Source organism: Somniosus microcephalus, chromosome 4 (genome assembly GCF_052327205.1).
Source record: "Somniosus microcephalus isolate GS21.2 chromosome 4, FLI_Smic_1.0, whole genome shotgun sequence".
In the NCBI taxonomy this organism is placed as follows: domain Eukaryota; kingdom Metazoa; phylum Chordata; class Chondrichthyes; order Squaliformes; family Somniosidae; genus Somniosus; species Somniosus microcephalus.
In genome coordinates this window covers 183,812,171-183,833,417 of record NC_140990.1, presented here as the reverse complement: position 1 = coordinate 183,833,417, position 21,247 = coordinate 183,812,171, and the positions used below count along the sequence as shown (strand labels likewise).

The following is a 21,247-nucleotide window of genomic DNA, read 5'->3' as shown; positions in this document are numbered from 1 at the left end:
GACGGAGTTCCTCGCTCATGAAGGAGGCGCCCCGGTCACTATGTATATAGTTTGGGAACCCGAACAAGGCAAAGAGGTCGTTCAGGCATTTAACGACCGTGGTGCTGGTCATGTCTGGGCAGGGGAAGGCAAAGGGGAAACGGGAGTACTCATCAACAATGTTGAGGAAGTACACATTACGGTCAGAGGACGGGAGGGGCCCCTTAAAATCGATGCTCAAGCGCTCGAAGGGGCGGGTGGCCTTGATCAGGCTTGCTCTGTCCGGCCTAAAGAAGTGCGGTTTGCACTCGGCACAGGTCTGGCAGTTCCTGGTCATGGTCCTGACCTCCTCGATGGAGTAGGTCAGGTTGCGGGCCTTAATGAAGTGGTAAAGCCTGGTGACCCCGGGGTGGCAGAGGTCGTTGTGGAGGGTCTGAAGTCTATCAATTTGCGCGTTGGCGCATGTAATTCGCGATAGAGCGTCAGGGGGTTCGTTCAGCTTACCAGGCCGGTACAAGATATCATAATCGTAGGTGGATAGCTCGATTCTCCACCTCAAGATCTTGTCGTTCTTGATTTTACCCCTCAGCTTGTTATTAAACATAAAAGCAACCGAACGCTGGTCGGTGAGGAGGGTAAATCGCTTGCCTGCGAGGTAATGCCTCCAGCGGCGTACCGCCTCCACAATCGCCTGGGCCTCCTTCTCGACCGAAGAGTGTCGGATCTCGGGGCCCTGTAGGGTCCTTGAGAAGAAGGCCACCGGTCTCCCCTCCTGGTTGAGGGTAGCGGCTAGGGCGAAGTCGGATGCATCGCTCTCCACTTGGAAGGGGATGGACTCATCCACTGCGTGCATAGTGGCCTTAGCAATGTCTCCCCTGATGAGGGAGAAGGCCGCGCGCGCTTCTTCCGTAAGGGGGAAGGAGGTGGACTTCATGAGGGGTCTGGCTTTGTCCGCATAATTCGGCACCCATTGGGCATAGTAGGCGAAGAGCCCCAGGGTTCTCTTCAGCGCCTTTGGACAGTGGGGAAGGGGTAGCTCCATGAGGGGACGCATTCTTTCGGGATCGGGGCCGATGATTCCGTTCTCTACCACGCAGCCGGTGGGTGAGGTTCAGCCGTTGGGCCGTACGGAGGAATCTTTCCAGATTAGCGTCATGGTCTTGCCGGTCGCGGCCGCAGATGGTGATGTTATCTAGATAGGGGAACGTGGCTTGCAGCCCGTTCTGGTCAACCATCCGGTCCATCTCCCTTTGGAAGACCGAAACCCCGTTGGTGACGCCGAAGGGGACCCTAAGGAAGTGGTAGAGGCGGCCATTCGCCTCGAAGGCGGTATACTGGCGGTCCTCGGGGCGGATAGGGAGTTGGTGGTAGGCCGACTTAAGGTCGATGGTAGAGAATACCCGGTATTGAGCAATCTGATTGACCATATCAGATATGCGGGGAAGGGGGTATGCGTCCAGCTGGGTGTACCGGTTTATGGTTTGGCTGTAGTCGATGACCAGGCGGTTTTTATTGCCGGTCTTAACGACTACAACCTGGGCACGCCAGGGGCTGCTGCTCCCCTCGATGATGCCCTCCTTCAGGAGACGCTGCACCTCAGAGCTAATGAAAGCTCTGTCCCCGGCGCTGTACCGCCTGCTCTTGGTAGCGACGGGTTTGCAGTCGGGGGTGAGGTTAGCGAACAGGGAAGGTGGCGGGACCTTGAGGGTGGATAGGCCGCAGGTGTTACGCGGTGGGCGATTTAAAGGCTGCTGGTTGTCGACTGTGAGCGGGGGGAGGGGTCCACCGTATGCTAGAGTGACGCTTTGGAGGTGGGATTGAAAATCCAGCCCTAGTAGGACGGCAGCGCATAGCTGGGGCAGGACGAGGAGTTTAAAGTTTTTATACTCCGTGCCCTTAACCGACAGGGTCACAACACAGTAGCCGCTGATGTCTGTGGCGTGGGACCTCGATGCCGTCGAGATCCGGTTGCGCGTTGGCTGGATAGTGAGGGAGTAGTGGCTCACCGTGTCTGGATGTATGAAGCTCTCCGTGCTTCCGCTGTCGAACAGGCAGGTCGTGGCGTGGCCGTCTACTTTGATGTCCATCATTGACTTGGACAGCTGATGCGGGCGAGCTTGGTCTAGCGTGACGGAGGCTAGTGTGTGGCTGAGCGGGTCGCTGTAGTCTGTAGGTGAAGCGGTCGTCAGGTCTGGAGGTAAGGTGGCGGTCGAGCGTGGTGGGTAAAATGGAGGCGCCCACGAGGTGGGGCAAAATGGCGGAGAAGATGGCTGCCCCCACAACCCACATGAGGCACTGCTGGCGTCGGTTGCCTGGATCAAAGATGGCCACCCCCATTGCTCATCTGTGGCCTTGAAAAAGGATGGCCGCCCCCACAGTTCGCATGAGGCACTGCTGGCCTCTGCTGCTCTCCCTCTGCAGGCCTTCGCGAAGTGGCCTTTCTTCAGGCAGCTGGAGCACGTCGCGTTTTTGGCTGGGCAGCGCGACCTCGGGTGTTTCGCCTGCCCACAGAAGAAGCAGCCGGCGGCCCGGTCGCGGGGCTCCGATGTCGCAGCCGGTACCGGGGGTGGCGGTCCCGATCGGGTCCGGGACGCCGACGCTGAGGTAGGTCCCGGGGGCGGCGCTACGAGGGGTATTGCGGTCGGGGTCGGGCCCGAGTCCCAGAGTCGCGAACTGTACCTGGAATACACCTCGAGGTCCCGCTGGGTCACTTCTAGGGAGTAGGCCAAGGCTGCAGCTGTGTTCAGGTCGAGGTCCTTTGATTCCAGCAGTCTCTGCCGTGAGTAGTCGGACCGAAGGCCTTTCACGAAGGCATCGCGGATGTTATCTTCAGTGTTTTCTGCAGCCGATACTGCTTTAAAGTCACAGTCCCTGCCGAGTGTTCGTAGCGCCCGTAAAAATTCAGCTACAGACTCTCCTGGCTGTTGCGGGCGGGATCTTAGGAGGCGTCTGGCATACATGGAATTTACCGGGCTCCGGTACTGCTGTTTCAGTAGGTTGATAGCGGCCTCGTAAGTAGTAATGTCCTGGATGAGTGCGTATACTTTAGGGCTCGCTTGGGCGGTCAGAACTCTTAGTTTGGATCTCTGAGGGACGCCGGATTCTTCCAGGTAGGATTCGAAGTAGCACAGCCAGTGTTTGAAGTCGAGGGCTGCGTTTGTTGCTTGTGGGTTTAGATCCAGGTACGGTGGTTTGAGGGCTCGCAGCCAAGCCGGCTGCTGTGGCTGTTGTAGCTGGGCGTCTGGCTGGTCGTTTGGCTGCTCCGTTGACTGGTTGTTTGGCTGCTCAAGTGACGACATTTTAAAATTTAGTCAATAAAATTGATATACCTATCAATTCGTCCAATGAAAAGCGACGAGTTAAGAAAGTAACTTTTGGTTTTTATTGACTAAATAACAGAGCCCACCCTCGTAGGTGATCGGATCCAAGAAGGAGGAATACCAGCCAGTCGACCACCTTTATACCCGGGCAGGTAGGTGGAGCCATGGGCGGAGTCGGCAGTGGTCAGCCCAGGTATAGCAGCGTGACAAGAGGCGACCTCGTACAGTGATACAACAATGTGAACAGTGATAACTGTAGGGAAATGATCTAACAGTGATAACTATAGTGTAACGATAGTAAACGGTAAAAGTGGTTTACCACAAAGGCGTTGTCCTTCTGACCCCTACCCCAGTTAGCTGATTGTGACAGTCTGGGTCTGCAGACTCTGCCTCTAACCTTCCCTCTGTTTTATGTTCATATTTCAGTCTCACAAGATCAGCAAACTCCTGTACAGGATGCAAGTATCAGCCACATGGTGCTTCAAGGTAACCAACTACATCTGAAGAGGGGAGGGAGATGGACAGTGATAGAGAGAAAGTGTGTAAAGAGGAGAGAAGAGCGAGTGAATGAACAGAGAGCTGGAGAGATGGTGGGGGTGAGGAGATTGAGCAAGTGAGAGATGGAGGAGTGTGATCGAGAGACAGAAAGTAGATGGTGAGAACGAGATTGAACGAAAGAGGAAGACAGTGGGAGAGATAGAAGCGGTGGAAAATTGAGGAGATGGAGTGAGCGAGTGAGAGAGATGGGGAAAGAGAGAGAAAGACGAGAGGCAGTGGGAAGGAGAGAGAAAGGCAGACAGAATGGGAGATGTGTTGGAAAGTAACGAATATGACTCCCATTTCTAAAAAAAGACAAATGAAGTGTTCTGAAATTACAGACAGGGATCTTGCCCTGGCTGTGCGGAAGATGTTTGAGAATATGATGAGGGATCAGTGAGGGAGTATTGGGAAGGGCAGTGTCTGATTCGCGAGAGACAGCTTGGGTTCAGGAGGGTTAGGTCAGGTCAGGTCTCCCCAGTGTACTGGGGTAAGCAGGTTTGGTAATCTGGTGGCTGAGGCAGTGGATGGTATCAGTTGGGTTTCAGGAAGACATTAGATACATTGCCACGTAACCGACAGATTGACAGGATGCATGTCTCTAGGATAGATGTCACAATATTTGTCTGATTAGACACCTTGGAAGGAGTGCAGCGTAGATTCACCAGAATGTTACCAGGGCTCCAAGGGTTAATTTATGAGGAGAGATTGCATAAACTAGGCTTGTATTCCCTGGAATATAGGTTAAGGGATTAATTGAGGATTTTAAGATTTTGAAAGGAATTGATGGGGTAGATAGAGAAAAACATTTTCCGTTGGCGAGGGATCTATCACGAGACATATCCTTAGAATCAGAGTCAGGCCATTCAGGAGAGAAGTTAGGAAACACGTCTTCACGCAAAGGGTGGCAGAAGTGTGGAACTCTCTCCCACAAAGCGCAGTAGATGCTAGTGCAATTAATAATTTTAAATCTGAGATTGATAGATTTTTGCTGGCCACTGGTATTAAAGGATATGGAACCAAGGCAGGTGGATGGAGTTAGGATACAGAGCAACCATGATCTCATTGAATGGTGGAACAGGCTCAAGGGGCTGAATGGCCGACTCCTGTTCCTATGTAAACAATGGTGTGTGGGGAGGTATCAAAGTGGAAACCAGTTGCCAGTGGAGTCGTCTTGGGATGGATGCTGATTATAATTTCTATAAAGTGACCGGGAGGCTGGAATATTTTCCTCTGATTATGGGTGACTCCAAATGGTGTGCAGTGCCCCACAGAGGGATTTAAAGTTTTCATGGCTCTGGATAATTCAGATCCAGGAAAGTTCTGTTGAGTGCAGGCCACAAGGACTCGTGACAGTTGCCAAAGTTAAAGTTAAAGTTGCCAAAGGTAAATAGGGAATTTATAAAGCCCAGGATCCCATATGCTTTTTTAACAGCAACTTGTCCTGCCATCTTCAAAGATTTGTGTCTGTGAACCCCCAGGTCTCTCTTTTCCTGCATCCCCTTTAAAATTGTACCATTCACTTTATATTGCAGTGATGTCAATCCAGTCGGAGGTGCAGCATTTACTGATAATCTGCCCATTTGTGTTTCTGTAGATATGAGGGAGCAGGATGGCAATACTTCCTACAGTCAGAGTGTTCGGTTGCACTCTGAATTCCAGGTGAGAGTGATTCACTCACCCGCACAGTTTGCCAATTCTCTGTTCTCGTCAACGCTATTTTCTGTGTTGTTTTTGCATCCTCTTCCAACGTGTCTCCACCGTCATCCAGTTGGATGGGACTGCACTCACCTAGTTTCAATCTTAGCTATCTAATCGTAGCCAGAGAATCACCTGCAACGGCTTCTCTTCCCACTCCTGCATCATTACCTCTGGTGTCCCCCAAGGATCTATCCTTGGCCCCCTCCTATTTCTCATCTACATGTTGCCCCTCGGCGACATCATCCGAAAACAGTGTCAGTTCCCACATGTACACTGACGACACCCAGCTCTACCTCACCACCACTTCTTTCGAACCCTCCACTGTCTCTAAATTGTCAGACTGCTTGTCTGACATCCAGTTCTGGATGAGAAGAAATTTTCTCCAATTAAATATTGTGAAGACCGATGCCATTGTTTTCGGTCCCCGCGCACACTCCGTTCCCTAACCACCAACTCCATCCCTCTCCCTAACATCTGTCTGAGGCTGAACCACACTGTTCGCAACCTTGGTGTCATATTTGACCCTGAAATGAGCTTCCAACCACACATCCATAGCATAACTAAGACCGCCTATTTCCACCTCCCTAACATCACCTGTCTCCGCCCCTGCCTCAGCTCATCCGCTGCTGAAACCCTCATCCATGCCTTTGTTACCTCTAGACTTGACTATTCCAACGCACTCCTGGCTGGCCTCCCATATTCTACCCTACGTAAACTCGGCTGCTCGTGTCCTAACTCGCACCAAGTCCTGTTCACCCATCACCCCTGTGCTCGCTGACCTACATTGGCTCCCGGTTAAGCAACGCCTCGATTTCAAAATTCTCATCATTGTTTTCAAATCCCTCCAAGGCCTCACCCCTCCCTATCTCTGTAACCTCGTCCAGCCCTACAACCCCCTGAGATATCTGCGCTCCTCTAATTCTGCCCTCTTGAGCACCCCGATAATAATTGCTCCACCATTGGTGGCCATGTCTTCAGCTGCCTAGGCCTTAAGCTCTGGAATTCCCTCCCGAAAGCTCTCTGCCTCTCTACTTCTCTTTCCTCCTTTAAGATGCTCCTTAAAACCTACCTCTTTGACCAAGCTTTTGGTCATCTGACCTTAATTTCTCCTTATGTGGCTCGGTGTCAAATTTTTTGTCTTATAATACTCCTGTGAAGCGCCTTAGGATGTTTTACTATGTTAAAGGTGCTATATAAATACAAGTTGTTATTGTTGTTTTTTCATTATTTCAGTCGGGTCCTGATAATTAAAAATACTAATGGAATGTTGGCCTTTATATCAAGAGGACTAAGAACATAAGAAATAAGAGCAGGAGTAGGCCATTTGGCCCTTCGAGCCTGCTCCGCCATTCATGGAGATTGATATGCCTATCAATTAGTCCAATAAAAGGCGACGAGTTAAGAACGTAACTGAAGGTTTTTATTGGCTAAATAACAGAGCCCACCCTCGTGGGTGATCCGATCCAACAGGGAGGAATACTAGCCAGTCAGCTACCTTTATACCTGGGCAGGTAATGGGCGGAGTCGGAGGTGGTCAGCCCAGGTATAACAGTGCGACAAGAGGCGACCTCGTGTAGTGATGTGACAGTGAGAACAGTGAGAACAATATACAGTGATAACTATAACAGTGGTTTACCACATTCACCCCTTGTTTAGATTAGAGTCCGGCGGGGTGAAGTGTATTACCAGCTCTGGTATGTCAGTCTGTCCGGAGGCTTCGTTAGCCTCTCCGATCGTCGCAGCGGCGGTGTTACATTATCCGGTGTTAAAGCTGGTGTCTGCGTAGTCGGCAAAGGCTCGTGGGGTTCCGGCATGCCGTCTACCTCGGCTGGACTCGGGGGGTTGGGAGGGGGGGGTGAGGGTGCGAGGTCTCGTAAGGAGACAGTGTCCTCCCGTCCGTCTGGGTAAGCCACATAGGCGTACTGGGGGTTGGCATGCAGGAGGTTCACCTTCTCGACCAGGGGGTCCGTTTTATGGGCCCTCACGTGCTTTCGCAGCAAGACGGGTCCCGGAGAGGTCAGCCAGGTTGGTAGGGTGGTTCCCGTAGTCGACTTCCTGGGGAAGACAAACATTCGAGCATGGGGGGTGGTGTTAATGGCAGTGCAAAGTAGTGACCGGATGGAGTGCAGCGCAATCGGGAGGACCTCTTGCCAGCGGGAGGTTGGGAGGCCCTTAGACTTTAAGGCTAAGAGGGTGGCCTTCCATACCGTCGCGTTCTCTCTTTCCACCTGGCCGTTCCCTCGGGGGTTGTAGCTGGTGGTCCTGCTTGCTGCAATACCCCTCTCCAATAGGAACTGACGGAGTTCCTCGCTCATGAAGGAGGCGCCCCGGTCACTATGTATATAGTTCGGGAACCCGAACAAGGCGAAGAGTTTGTTCAGGCATTTAATGACCGTGTTACTGGTCATGTCTGGGCAGGGGAAGGCAAAGGGGAAACGGGAGTACTCATCAACGATGTTGAGGAAGTACACATTACGGTCGGATGACGGTAGGGGCCCCTTGAAGTCGATGCTCAGACGCTCGAAGGGGCGGGTGGCCTTGATCAGGCTTGCTCTGTCCGGCTTATAGAAGTGCGGTTTGCACTCAGCACAGATCTGGCAGTTCCTGGTCATGGTCCTGACCTCCTCGATGGAGTATGGCAGGTTGCGGGCCTTAATGAAATGGTAGAGTCTGGTGACTCCGGGGTGGCAGAGGTCATTGTGGAGGGTCTGAAGTCTATCACTTTGTGCGCTGGCGCATGTAATGCGTGAAAGAGCATCAGGGGGGTCGTTCAGTTTACCGGGCCGGTACAAGATCTCATAATCATAGGTGGAAAGCTCGATTCTCCACCTCAAGATTTTGTCGTTCTTGATCTTGCCCCTCAGCTTGTTATTAAACATGAAGGCAACCGAGCGTTGGTCGGTGAGGAGGGTAAATCGTTTGCCTGCCAAGTAGTGCCTCCAGCGCCGTACTGCCTCCACAATTGCCTGGGCTTCCTTCTCGACCGACGAGTGTCGGGTCTCGGGGCCCTGTAGGGTCCTTGAGAAGAAGGCTACCGGCCTACCCTCCTGGTTAAGGGTAGCGGCTAGGGCGAAGTCGGATGCATCGCTCTCCACTTGGAAGGGGATTGACTCATCCACTGCGTGCATTGTGGCCTTGGCTATGTCTCCCTTAATGAGGGAGAAGGCCGCGCACGCCTCTTCCGTGAGGGGGAAGGATGTGGTTTTCAGGAGGGGTCTGGCTTTGTCCGCATAATTGGGTACCCATTGGGCATAGTAGGCGAAAAGCCCCAGGGTTCTCCTAAGTGCTTTTGGACAGTGGGGGAGGGGTAGCTCCATGAGGGGGCGCATTCTTTCGGGGTCGGGGCCGATGACTCCGTTCTCTACTACACAGCCAAGGATGGCAAGGCGCGCTGTGTTAAACACGCATTTCTCCTTATTGTAGGTGAGGTTCAGCCGTTGGGCCGTACGGAGGAATTTCTCCAGATTCACGTCATGGTCCTGCCGGTTGCGGCCGCAGATGGTGACGTTATCGAGATAGGGGAAAGTGGCCTGTAGTCCGTTCTGGTCAACCATCCGGTCCATCTCCCGTTGGAAAACCGAGACCCCGTTGGTGACACCAAAGGGGACCCTAAGGAATTGGTAGAGGCGGCCATTCGCCTCGAAGGCGGTGTACTGGCTGTCCTCCGGGCTGATGGGGAGTTGGTGGTAGGCCGACTTGAGGTCGATGGTCGAGAATACGCGGTATTGTGCAATCTCATTGACCATGTCCGATATGCGGGGGAGGGGGTATGCGTCCAGCTGGGTGTATCTGTTTATGGTCTGGCTGTAGTCGATAACCAGGCGATTTTTGTCGCCGGTCTTGACTACCACCACCTGGGCACGCCAGGGGCTGCTGCTCCCCTCAATAATGCCCTCTTTCAGGAGTCGCTGCACCTCAGAGCTAATGAAGGCTCTGTCCCCAGCGCTGTACCGCCTGCTCTTAGTAGCGACAGGTTTGCAGTCGGGGGTGAGGTTAGCGAACAGGGAAGGTGGCGGTACCTTGAGGGTGGATAGGCTGCAGGTGTTACGCGGTGGGCGGTTTAACTTTCGCTGGTTGTCGACTGTGAGTGGGGGGAGGGGTCCACCGTATGCTAGGGTTACACTTTGGAGGTGGGATTGGAAGTCCAGCCCTAGTATGACGGCAGCGCACAGCTGGGGGAGTACGAGGAGTTTAAAATTTTTATACTCTGTCCCTTTAACCGACAATGTCACGACACAGTAGCCGCTGATGTCTGTGGCGTGCGACCTCGATGCCATCGAGATGCGGCTGCGCGTTGGCAGGACGGGGAGGGAGTAGTGGCTCACCGTGTCTGGGTGGATGAAGCTCTCCGTGCTTCCGCTGTCGAACAGGCAGGTCGTGGCGTGGCCGTTGACTTTGATGTCCATCATTGAGCTGGCCAGGTGGTGCGGGCGGGCTTGATCCAGGGTCACGGAAGCTAGGGTGTAGATGAGCGCGTCGTTGTCATGACAAGATGGCGGCGAAGATGGCGGCCCCCGTAGTTCACATGAGGCTCTGTTTAAATCGTTTGCCCCGCACAAAGATGGCCGCCCCTGCTGTTCCCATGAGGCTCTGCAGGCTTCGGCTGCCCCGCACAAAGATGGCCGCCCCTGGTTTTCCCATGAGGCTCTGCAGGCTTCGGCTGCCCCGCACAAAGATGGCCGCCCCTGGTTTTCCCATGAGGCTCTGCAGGCTTCGGCTGCCCCGCACAAAGATGGCCGCCCCCAGGGTTCGCATGAGGCACTGCTGGCTTCTGAGGATTTGCTTCTGCAGGCCTTGGAGAAGTGGCCTTTCTTGAGGCAGGTTTTGCAGGTCGAGTTTTTGGCTGGGCAGCGCGACCTCGGATGCTTCTCCTGGCCGCAAAAGAAGCAGCCAGCGGCCCGATCGGGGTTGCCTGATGTCGGGGCCGGTACCGGGGCTAGCGGGCCCGGTCGGATCCGTGATGCAGACGCTGAGTTAGGTCCCGGGGGCAGCGCTGTGAAGGGTGGTGGGGTGGGGGTCGGGCCCGAGTCCCAGGGTCGCGAATAGTACCTGGCAAACGCTTCCTGGTCTTGCTGGGTGGCCTCTAGGGTGAGGGCGAGGGCTTCGGCCTTGTCCAGGTCTATGTCCTTAGCTTCAAGCAGTCTTTGCCGTGTGTAGTCGGAACGTAGGCCTCTCACCAAGGCGTCGCGGACATTGTCTTCCATGTTCGCAGTAGCCGTCACCGCTTTAAAGTCACAGTTTCTGCCGAGTTGTCTCAGCGCTCGTGAAAATTCAGCTATCGATTCTCCTGGCTGTTGCTGGCGAGATCTTAAGAGATGCCTAGTGTACATGTAGTTTACCGGGCTCCGGTACTGCTGTTTCAGTAGGTTGATGGCGTCGTCGTACGTAGTCATGTCCTGGATGAGTGTATATACTCTCGGGCTCGCTTGGGCTTTCAGGACTCTTAGTTTGGATCTCTGAGGGACGACGGCTTCCTCCAGGTACGATTCGAAGCAGTCCAGCCAGTGTTTGAAGTCGTTGGCTGAGTTTGGTGCCTGTGGGTTTAGATCCAGGTATGGTGGTTTCAAGGCTTGCAGCCAAGCCGGCTGGTGTGGCCCGTTGTCTGGAGGCTGCTGTTGCTGTGCTGCTGGGTGAGCTCCTTGCTGTTGCTGTTCATTATCAGACATCTTTAAAATTTAGCCAATAAAATTGATATGCCTATCAATTAGTCCAATAAAAGGCGACGAGTTAAGAACGTAACTGAAGGTTTTTATTGGCTAAATAACAGAGCCCACCCTCGTGGGTGATCCGATCCAACAGGGAGGAATACTAGCCAGTCAGCTACCTTTATACCTGGGCAGGTAATGGGCGGAGTCGGAGGTGGTCAGCCCAGGTATAACAGTGCGACAAGAGGCGACCTCGTGTAGTGATGTGACAGTGAGAACAGTGAGAACAATATACAGTGATAACTATAACAGTGGTTTACCACAGAGATCATGGCTGATCTTCTGCCTCAACTCCATTCACCGGCCCTATCGTCATATTCCTTGATGCCCTTACTAGTCAGAACTCTATCGACTTCTGTTTTGAATATACCCAATGACTGAGCATCCACAGCCATCTGGGGTAGAGAATTCCAAAGATTCACCACCCTCTGTGTGAAGAAATTTCTTCTCACCTCAGTCCTGAATGGCCTACCCTTTATCCTGAGGCTGTGGCCCGATTCCAGACTCCTCAGCCAAGGGAAACATTCTCCCAGCATCCACCCTATCAAGCCCTGTAATAATTTTGTATGCTTCAATGAGATCCCCTCTCATTCTTCTGAATTCAAGAGAATACAGGCCTAGTTTACTCAATCTCTTCTCATACAACAGTCCCGCCATCCCAGGAATCAATCCCGTGAACCTTTGTTGCATTCCCGCTATGGCAAGTATATCCTTCCTTAGATAAGGAGAGCAAAATTGTACACAGTACTCCAGGTGTGGTCTCACCAAGGCCCTATATAATTGGAGTAAGACTTCTTTCTCCTGTACTTAAATCCTCTTGTAATGAAGACCAGCATACCATTTGGCTTCCTAATGGCTTGCTGCACCTGCACATTCACTTTCAGTGACTCATGTCCAAGGACACCCAGGTCCCTTTGAGCATCTGCATTCCCCAATCTTTCACCATTTAGGAAATACTCTGTCTTTCTGTTTTTTTCTACCAAAGTGGATAACTTCACATTTATCCACATTATATTCCATCTGCCATGTTCTCGCCCACTCACTGAGCCTGTCAAGATCCCCCTGAAGCCTTTTCACATCCCCTTCACAACTGACACTGCCACCTAGCTTTGTATCATCAGCAAATTTGGAAATGTTACATTTAGTCCCCTCATCCAAATCATTGCTATAGATTGTGAATAGCTGGGGCCCAAGCACCGATCCTTGTGGTACCCCACTAGTCACAGTCTGCCATCCTGAAAAAGTCCCATTTATCCCTACTCTTTGTTTTCTGTCCATTAACCAATTCTCAATCCATGCTAGTATATTACCCCCAATTCCATGTGTCCTAATTTTGTTCACCTACCTCTTGTGTGGGACCTTACCGAAGGCCTTCTGAAAATCCAAATACACCACATCTACCGGTTCCCCTTTGTCTACTCCACTAGTTACATCCTCAAAGAACTTTAATAGGTTTGTCAAACAGGATTTCTCTTTCATAAATCCATGTTGACTCTGCCCAATCTTACTATTAGTTTCTAAGTGCCCAGTTATTGCATCCTTTATAATAGATTCCAGCATTTTCCCAACTACTGATGTGAGGCTAACAGGTCTGTAGTTCCCTGTTTTCTCTCACCCTCCTTTCTTAAATAGCGGGGTTACATTTGCTATCCTCCAATCTGCAGGAACTGTTACAGAATCTATAGAATTTTGGAAGATGACAACCAATGCATCCACTATCCCATACCTCTTTCAGAACCCTAGGGTGTAGGTCATCCGTTCCTTGTGATTTATCGAATTTTAGTCCCATTAATTTTGCTAGTACTTTTTTTTACTAATAATAATTTCTTTAAGTTCCTCATTCTCACCACACCCTTGGTTTTCTCGTATTTCTGGGAGGTTTGTTGTGTCTTCCTCCGTGAAGACAGAAACAAAGTATTTATTAAATTTCTCTGCCATTTCCTCATTGCCCGTTATAAATTCTCCCCTCTCTGACTGTAAAGGACTTACAGTTACCTTCGCCAGTCTTTCCCTTTTCACATACCTATAGAAGCTTTTACAATCTGTTTTTATATTTTTTGCTAGTTTGTGCTCATTTTCCATTTTCCCTTTATCAATTTCTTGGTCCCCCTTTGCTGATTTCTAAAAAGATCCCAATCCTCAGCATGACCAATTTTTCTGGTAACTTTATAAGCTTCCTCCTTTGACTTAATACTAGCTTTAATTTCTTTTGTTAGCCATGGTTGGATCACTTTTCCTTTTGGGTTTTTATGCCCTAGAGGAATATATGTTGCAAATTATGCATTATTTCCTTCAATGTTAGCCATTGTATGTCCACCTTCATACCTTGTAGTGTAGTCTCCCAATCTACCATGGCCAACTTGTCCCTCATACCCTTGTAGTTTCCTCTGTTTAGATTGAAGACCTTAGTTTCAGATTGGACTACATCACTCTGAAACTTAATGTAAAATTCAAGGACTGGAATACAACTGAGTGGAAGTTATGTTACAGTTATATAAAGCTCTGGTTAGACCCTATCTGTAACGAGACAGGATTAATTAAAATGTCCTAGTAAAGGACCCCCTTGGAATGAGTGACCATAACATGGTTGAATTCCATATTCAATTAGAGGGTGAGAAGGTTGGATCTCAAACAAGCGTGCTAAGCTTGAATAAAGGAGACTATGAAGGTATGAGAGCGGAATTGAGTAGAGTGGATTGGGTAAATAGATTAAAGGGTAAGACGATACATGATCAGTGGTGTACATTTAAGGAGTTATTTTACAACTTCCAAAAAATATATATTCCACTGAGAAGAAAAGGGTGTAAAAGAAAAGACAGCCATCCGTAGCTAAGTAAAGAAATTAAGGATAGTATTCGACTAAAAACAAGGGCATATAAGGTAGGCAAATCTAGTGGGAGGATAGAGGATTGGGAAAACTTTAAAAGACAGCAAAAAATAACAAAAAGATTGATTAAGAAAGGGAAGATAGATTATGAAAGTAAATTAGCAAAAAATATAAAAACAGATAGTAAGAGTTTTTATAGTTATATAAAAAGAAAAAGGGTGGCTAAAGTAAATGTTGGTCCCTTAGAGGATGAGACCGGGAAATTAATGGTGGGAAATATGGAGATGGCAAAAACACTGAATGAATATTTTGTATCAGTCTGGACAAACAGGGGGCTATGGGGGGGGAGGAGATAAACACGATCAAAATCACTAAGGAAGTGGTACTCGGTAAAATAATGGGACTCAAGGTGGATAAATCACCTGGACCTGATGGCTTACATCCTAGGGTCTTGAGGGAAGTGGCGGTAGGGATTGTGGATGCATTGGTAATAATTTTCCAAAACTCCCTGGACTCAGCAAAGGTCCCGGCAGACTGGAAAACTGCTAATGTAACACCCTTATTTAAAAAGGGCAGTTGACAGAAGGCTGGAAACTATAGACCGGTTAGCCTAACATCTGTGGTAGGTAAAATTTTGGAGTCCATTATTAAGGAGACAGTAACAGGGCATTTGGATAATCATCATTTAATAGGACAAAGTCAGCATGGTTTTATGAAGGGGAAGTCATGTTTGACAAATTTGCTGGAGTTCTTTGAGGAAGTAACATATAGGGTGGATAAAGGGGAACCAGTGGACGTAGTGTATTTAGACTTCCAAAAGGCATTTGACAAGGTGCCACACAAAAGATTATTGCTTAAGATAAAAAATCACGGGATTGGGGGTAATATTCTGGCATGGATAGAGGATTGGCTATCTAACAGAAGGCAGAGAGTTGGGATAAATGGTTCATTCTCAGACTGGCAATCAGTAACTAGTGGTGTTACGCAGGGGTCAGTGCTGGGTCCCCAACTCTTTACAATCTATATTAACGATTTGGAGGAGGGGACCGAGTGTAACATATCAAAGTTTGCAGATGATACTAAGGTGGGAGGGAAAGTAGTGAGTGAGGAGGGCATAAAAAACCTGCAAGGGGACATAGACAGGCTAAGTAAGTGGGCAGAGATTTGGCAGATGGAATACAATACTGGAAAGTGTGAGGTTATGCACTTTGGCAGGAAAAATCGTAGAGCAAGTTATTATCTTAATGGCAAGAAACTGGAAAGTACTGAAGTACAAGGGGATCTGGGGGTCCTGGTGCACGAAACTCAAAAGGTTAGTATGCAGGTGCAGCAAGTGATTAAGAAGGCCAATGGAATGTTGGCTTTCATTGCTAGGGGGATAGAATATAAAAATAGGGAGGTATTGCTTCAGTTGTACAAGGTATTGGTGAGACCGCACCTAGAATACTGCGTACAGTTTTGGTGTCCATACTTGCTCTCGAGTCAGTACAAAGAAGGTTCACTCGGTTAATCCCGGGGATGAGGGGATGGACATATGAGGAGAGGTTGAGTAGATTGGGACTCTACTCATTGGAGTTCAGAAGAATGAGAGGCGATCTTATTGAAACATATAAGATTGTGAAGGGGTTGGACCGGGTGGATGCGGGGAGGATGTTCCCAATGATGGGTGAAACTAGAACTAGGGGGCATAGTCTTAGAATAAGGGGCTGCTCTTTCAAAACTGAGATGAGGAGGAACTACTTCACTCAGAGGGTGGTAGGTCCATGGAATATGCTGCCCCAAAAAGCTGTAGAAGCTACATCATTACATAAATTTAAAACAGAAATAGACAGTTTCCTAGAAGTAAAGGGAATTAAGGGTTACGGGGAGCGGGCAGGAATTTGGACATGAGTCCAGGGTAGCGGAGCGGGCCCAGGAGCTGTGTAGCCTGATCCTGCTCCTATTTCGTGTGTCTAATTCTGTTAGATTCAGGAGATGGTTCTGTGATAGTGGATTGGCGGTTAGGATCAGATCAGCCATGATCTTATTGAATGGCGGAGCAGGCTCGAGGGGCCGATTGGCCTACTCCTGCTCCTATTTCTTATGTTCTTATGCATTCAGTTTTGGGCACTACACCTAAGGTAGTATATATTGGCCTTGAAGGGGGTGCAGCGCAGATTCACCAGAATGATAGCAGGGCCCAAAGGATTCAATTACGAGGTTGTATAGACTAGGCTTGTATTCTTCCGAGTATATAAGATTAAGGGTTTAAGATGTTTAAAGTATTTGATAGGGTAGAGAGAGAGAAACTATTTCCTCTGGTGGGTGAGTCCAGATAAGGGGGTATAACCTTAAAATTAGAGCTAGCCTGTTCAGGGGTGATGTCAGGAAGCACTTCTTCACACAAAGGGTGGTGGAAATCTGGAACTCTTGCCCCCAAAAAGCTGTTGAGGCTGGGGGTCAATTGAAAATGTCAAAAGTGAGATTGCTGGATTTTTGTTAGATAAGGGAATTAAGGGTTATGGAACCTAGGCGCGCTCGGTGTGTGACTGATACTGAACGAAGGAGAGTGTTGGGGACTGGATGCAGCGGGTAATGTTCGATGTTGTATCTCATGATCTCTTGTTTGTCTATAACAGAGTCTGGGCAGCTACAAAATGGAGAGCATTCCAAGGGGCAACTGTGTCATAATTAACAACCGTACCTTTCAAACGTTGCTGGAGCGCAGAGGAACCAATGTGGATGCGGGTAATTATTGGAATCGCCGACTTGTTCTTGAACCTTGTGTAGCTCTGCCCCGATGAGTGAAGCTACAACCGTTTCACCATCGGATCAACTTGTGTCCCCACAGTGCGGCTGGAGAAGACCTTCAGTTGGCTGGGATTCGAGGTGACCCTGTTGCAGGATCTTTCTGCTGTGAAGATACAAGAGGAGATGGAGCGCTACCGGCAGGTTGACCACACGCTCCACGATTGCTTCGTCTGCTGCATCCTGACCCACGGCCAGAAGGGCGTGATGTGCGGTACGGATGGTCAGCAGGTCGCCATTCGCGACATCACCTCGGCCTTCTCGGCCTCGCGATGTCGCTCTCTCCAGCAGAAGCCCAAGCTCTTCTTCATCCAGGCGTGCCAGGGCTCCAAGAAGCAGGACAGCGTTGTGATCGAGGCCGAGAGCGTCAGTCCCGAGCTGGAGGAGGACGCGGTCTGCACCGTCAGTGCCACGATCCCCGATGAGGCGGACTTCCTGCTGGGCATGGCGACGGTGGAGGGATACGTCTCGTTCCGACACGTTGAACAGGGCACCTGGTACATTCAGTCACTCTGCGACAACCTGGAGAAATACTGCGCCAGGTAAGCACCCCACCCTGAGTGACGGGGTAAACGCGGGGAGTGGGGAACATGGGGGAGGGGGGAACACGGGGGAGTGGGGAACACGGGGGAGTGGGGAACAGGGGGGAGGGGGGAGCACGGGGGAGGGGGGAGTGGGGAACACGGGGGAGGGGGGAGTGGGGAACACGGGGAGGGGGGTGTGGGGAACACGGGGGAGGGGGGAGTGGGGAACACGGGGGAGGGGGAACACGGGGGAGGGGGGTGTGGGGAACACGAGGGAGGGGGCTGTGGGGAACACGGGGGAGGGGGGTGTGGGGAACACGGGGGAGGGGGCTGTGGGGAACACGGGGGAGGGGGCTGTGGGGAACACGGGGGAGGGTGAAGTGGGGAACACGGTGAGGGGGAAGTGGGGAACACTGGGGAGGGGGAAGTGGGGAACACTGGGGAGGGGGAAGTGGGGAACACTGGGGAGGGGGAAGTGGGGAAGAGGGAGGGGGGAGTGGGGAAGAGGGAGGGGGGAGTGGGGAACACGGGGGAGTGGGGAACACGGGAGGGGGGAACACGGGGGAGTGGGGAAGAGTGGGGGGGAGGGGGGAACACGGGGGAGGGGGGAGCACGGGGGAGGGGGAGTGGGGAACACGGGGGAGTGGGGAACACGGGAGAGGGGGGAGTGGGGAACACGGGGGAGTGGGGAACACGGGGGAGGGGGGAGTGGGGAACACGGGGGAGAGGGGAGGGGGGAACGCGGGGGAGTGGGGAACGCGGGGGAGTGGGGAACGCGGGGGAGTGGGGAACATGGGGGAGGAGGGAACGCGGGGAACACGAGGGAGGGGGCTGTGGGGAACACGGGGGAGGGGGGTGTGGGGAACACGGGGGAGGGGGCTGTGGGGAACACGGGGGAGGGGGCTGTGGGGAACACGGGGGAGGGTGAAGTGGGGAACACGGTGAGGGGGAAGTGGGGAACACTGGGGAGGGGGAAGTGGGGAACACTGGGGAGGGGGAAGTGGGGAACACTGGGGAGGGGGAAGTGGGGAAGAGGGAGGGGGGAGTGGGGAAGAGGGAGGGGGGAGTGGGGAACACGGGGGAGTGGGGAACACGGGAGGGGGGAACACGGGGGAGTGGGGAAGAGTGGGGGGGAGGGGGGAACACGGGGGAGGGGGGAGCACGGGGGAGTGGGGAACACGGGAGAGGGGGGAGTGGGGAACACGGGGGAGTGGGGAACACGGGGGAGGGGGGAGTGGGGAACACGGGGGAGAGGGGAGGGGGGAACGCGGGGGAGTGGGGAACGCGGGGGAGTGGGGAACGCGGGGGAGTGGGGAACATGGGGGAGGAGGGAACGCGGGGGAGTGGGGAACACGGGGGAGGGGGAGTGGGGAACACGGGGGAGTGGGGAACACGGGGGGAGAATGTGGAACATGGGGTAAGTGGGGAAGACGAGGGGAGAATGGGGAACACGGAGTGGGGAGTGGATAACACGGTGGGGAGTGGGGCATATGGGGTAGGGGACAGAAGAGTGGGACATGTGGGTGGGTGAAGGGAGCAGGGGGTCTGTCGTTCTCAGCCTCTCCCAGTCCAGGCTCCAGGCCCCAGGCCCCCTCACTCGCCAGGCCTGGGCTTAGTGCACTGGGCGTGCGTGCATTGATAAGAGCGACTAGCTGACGGGATTGTCTCTTTGCTCCTTTCCAGTGAGGACCTCCTGAGCATTCTTACCATCGTCAACAAGGATGTCAGTGAGAAAAAGGACAAGGCAGACAAGACGCAGATGCCACAGCCCAGTTACACCCTCAGGAAGAAACTTTACTTCCCTGTGGCCCAAAGCTTTGCTCAGTTCTCTAACCCCTCGTAGAGTCTCCACACTGGTGCCATGGTCGTTGGTGGGGGGGGTGGTGGGGGGGTTCCAGTGGGTGCTGGGGGGTCCCAGGGGTCTCAGCTGATGGGGTCTCGGGTGCTGGAGTCCTGGGGGTTTCAGGTGCTGGGGGTCTCGGGTGCTGGAGTCCTGGGGGTTTCAGGTGCTGGGGGTCTCGGGTGCTGGAGTCCTGGGGGTTTCAGTAGCTGGGGTCCCGGGGTACTGGGGGTCTCAGGTGATGAGCCCCCAGGGTACTGGGGGTCTCAGGTGATGAGCCCCCATGGTGCTGGGGGTCCGGGGTGCTGGGGGTCCGGGGTACTGGGGGCCCCGGGGGTCTCAGGTGCTGGGGTCCAGGGTACTGGGTGTCCCGGGGGGTCTCAGGTGCTGGGGTCTCGGGGTACAGGGGGTCCCGGGAGTCTCAGGTGCTGGAGGGTCTCAGGTGCTGGGGCCCAGGGTACTGGGGGTCCTGGGGGGTCTCAGGTGCTGGGGGTCCGGGGTACTGGGGGTCTTAGGTGCTGGGGTCCCGGGGGTCTCAGGTGCTGGGGTCCCGGGGGTCTCAGGTGCTGGGGTCCCGGGGTACTGGGAGTCCCGGGGGACTCAGGTGATGGGGTCCCGGGGTACTGGGAGTCCCGGGGGTCTCAGGTGCTGGGGTCCCGGGGGTCTCAGGTGCTGGGGTCCCGGGGGTCTCAGGTGCTGGGGTCCCGGGGGTCTCAGGTGATGGCGTCCCGGGGTACTGGGAGTCCCGGGGGACTCAGGTGATGGGGTCCCGGGGTACTGGGAGTCCCGGGGGTCTCAGGTGCTGGGGTCCCGGGGGTCTCAGGTGATGGCGTCCCGGGGTACTGGGAGTCCCGGGGGTCTCAGGTGATGCGGTCCCGGGGGTCTCAGGTGCTGGGGTCCCGGGGTACTGGGAGTCCCGGGGGTCTCAAGTGATGCGGTCCCGGGGTACTGGGAGTCCCGGGGGTCTCAAGTGATGCGGTCCCGGGGTACTGGGAGTCCCGGGGGTCTCAGGTGATGCGGTCCCGGGGTACTGGGAGTCCCGGGGGTCTCAGGTGATGCGGTCCCGGGGTACTGGGAGTCCCGGGGGTCTCAGGTGATGCGGTCCTGGGGTACTGGGGGTCCCGGGGGTCTCAGGTGCTGGGGTCCCGGGGGTCTCAGGTGATGCGGTCCCGGGGTACTGGGAGTCCCGGGGGTCTCAGGTGATGCGGTACTGGGGGTCCCGGGGGTCTCAGGTGCTGGGGTCCCGGGGGTCTCAGGTGCTGGGGTCCCGGGGGTCTCAGGTGCTGGGGTCCCGGGGTACTGGGAGTCCCGGGGGTCTCAGGTGATGGGGTACTGGGAGTCCCGGGGTTCTCAGGTGATGCGGTCCCGGGGTACTGGGGGTCCCGGGGGTCTCAGGTGATGCGGTCCCGGGGTACTGGGAGTCCCGGGGTTCTCAGGTGATGCGGTCCCGGGGTACTGGGGGTCCCGGGGGTCTCAGGTGATGCGGTCCCGGGGTACTGGGGGTCCCGGGGGTCTCAGGTGCTGGGGGTCCGGGGTACTGGGGGTCTTAGGTGCTGGGGTCCCAGGGGTCTCAGGTGATGGGGTCTCGGGGTACTGGGAGTCCCGGGGGTCTCAGGTGATGCGGTCCCGGGGTACTGGGGGTCCCGGGGGTCTCAGGTGCTGGAGTCCCATGGGTCTCAGGTGCTGGGGTCCCGGGGGTCTCAGGTGCTGGGGTCCCGGGGGTCTCAGGTGCTGGGGTCCCGGGGGTCTCAGGTGCTGGGGTACCGGGGGTCTCAGGTGCTGGGGTCCCGGGGTACCGGGGGTCTCAGGTGCTGGGGTCCCGGGGTACCGGGGGTCTCAGGTGCTGGGGTCCCGGGGGTGTCAGGTCCCGGGGTACTGGGGGTCTCAGGTGCTTTGGTCCCGAGGTACCGGGGGTCTCAGGTGCTGAGGTCCCGGGGGTCTCAGGTGCTGGGGTCCCGGGGGTCTCAGGTACCGGGGTACTGGGGGTCTCAGGTGCTGGGGTCCCGGGGGTCTCAGGTGCTGGGGTC

The 21,247-nt window shown here is 53.7% G+C and overlaps 1 protein-coding gene across 1 annotated transcript in view; it reads left to right on the top strand.

Annotated features, from left to right (window-relative positions):
* LOC147120055 (caspase-8-like) overlaps positions 1-19,248 on the top strand; it is a 55,388-nt gene extending 36,140 nt beyond the window's left edge. Inside the window, exons 7-11 of the mRNA XM_085985574.1 lie at positions 3,726-3,785; positions 5,434-5,498; positions 16,688-16,796; positions 16,900-17,398; positions 19,064-19,248. Of these exons, the coding sequence (XP_085841700.1) occupies positions 3,726-3,785; positions 5,434-5,498; positions 16,688-16,796; positions 16,900-17,398; positions 19,064-19,223 (893 nt within the window). The 3' untranslated portion in view covers positions 19,224-19,248. The remainder of the gene's footprint in view (positions 1-3,725; positions 3,786-5,433; positions 5,499-16,687; positions 16,797-16,899; positions 17,399-19,063) is intronic.
* Positions 19,249-21,247: the final 1,999 nt, after the last annotated feature.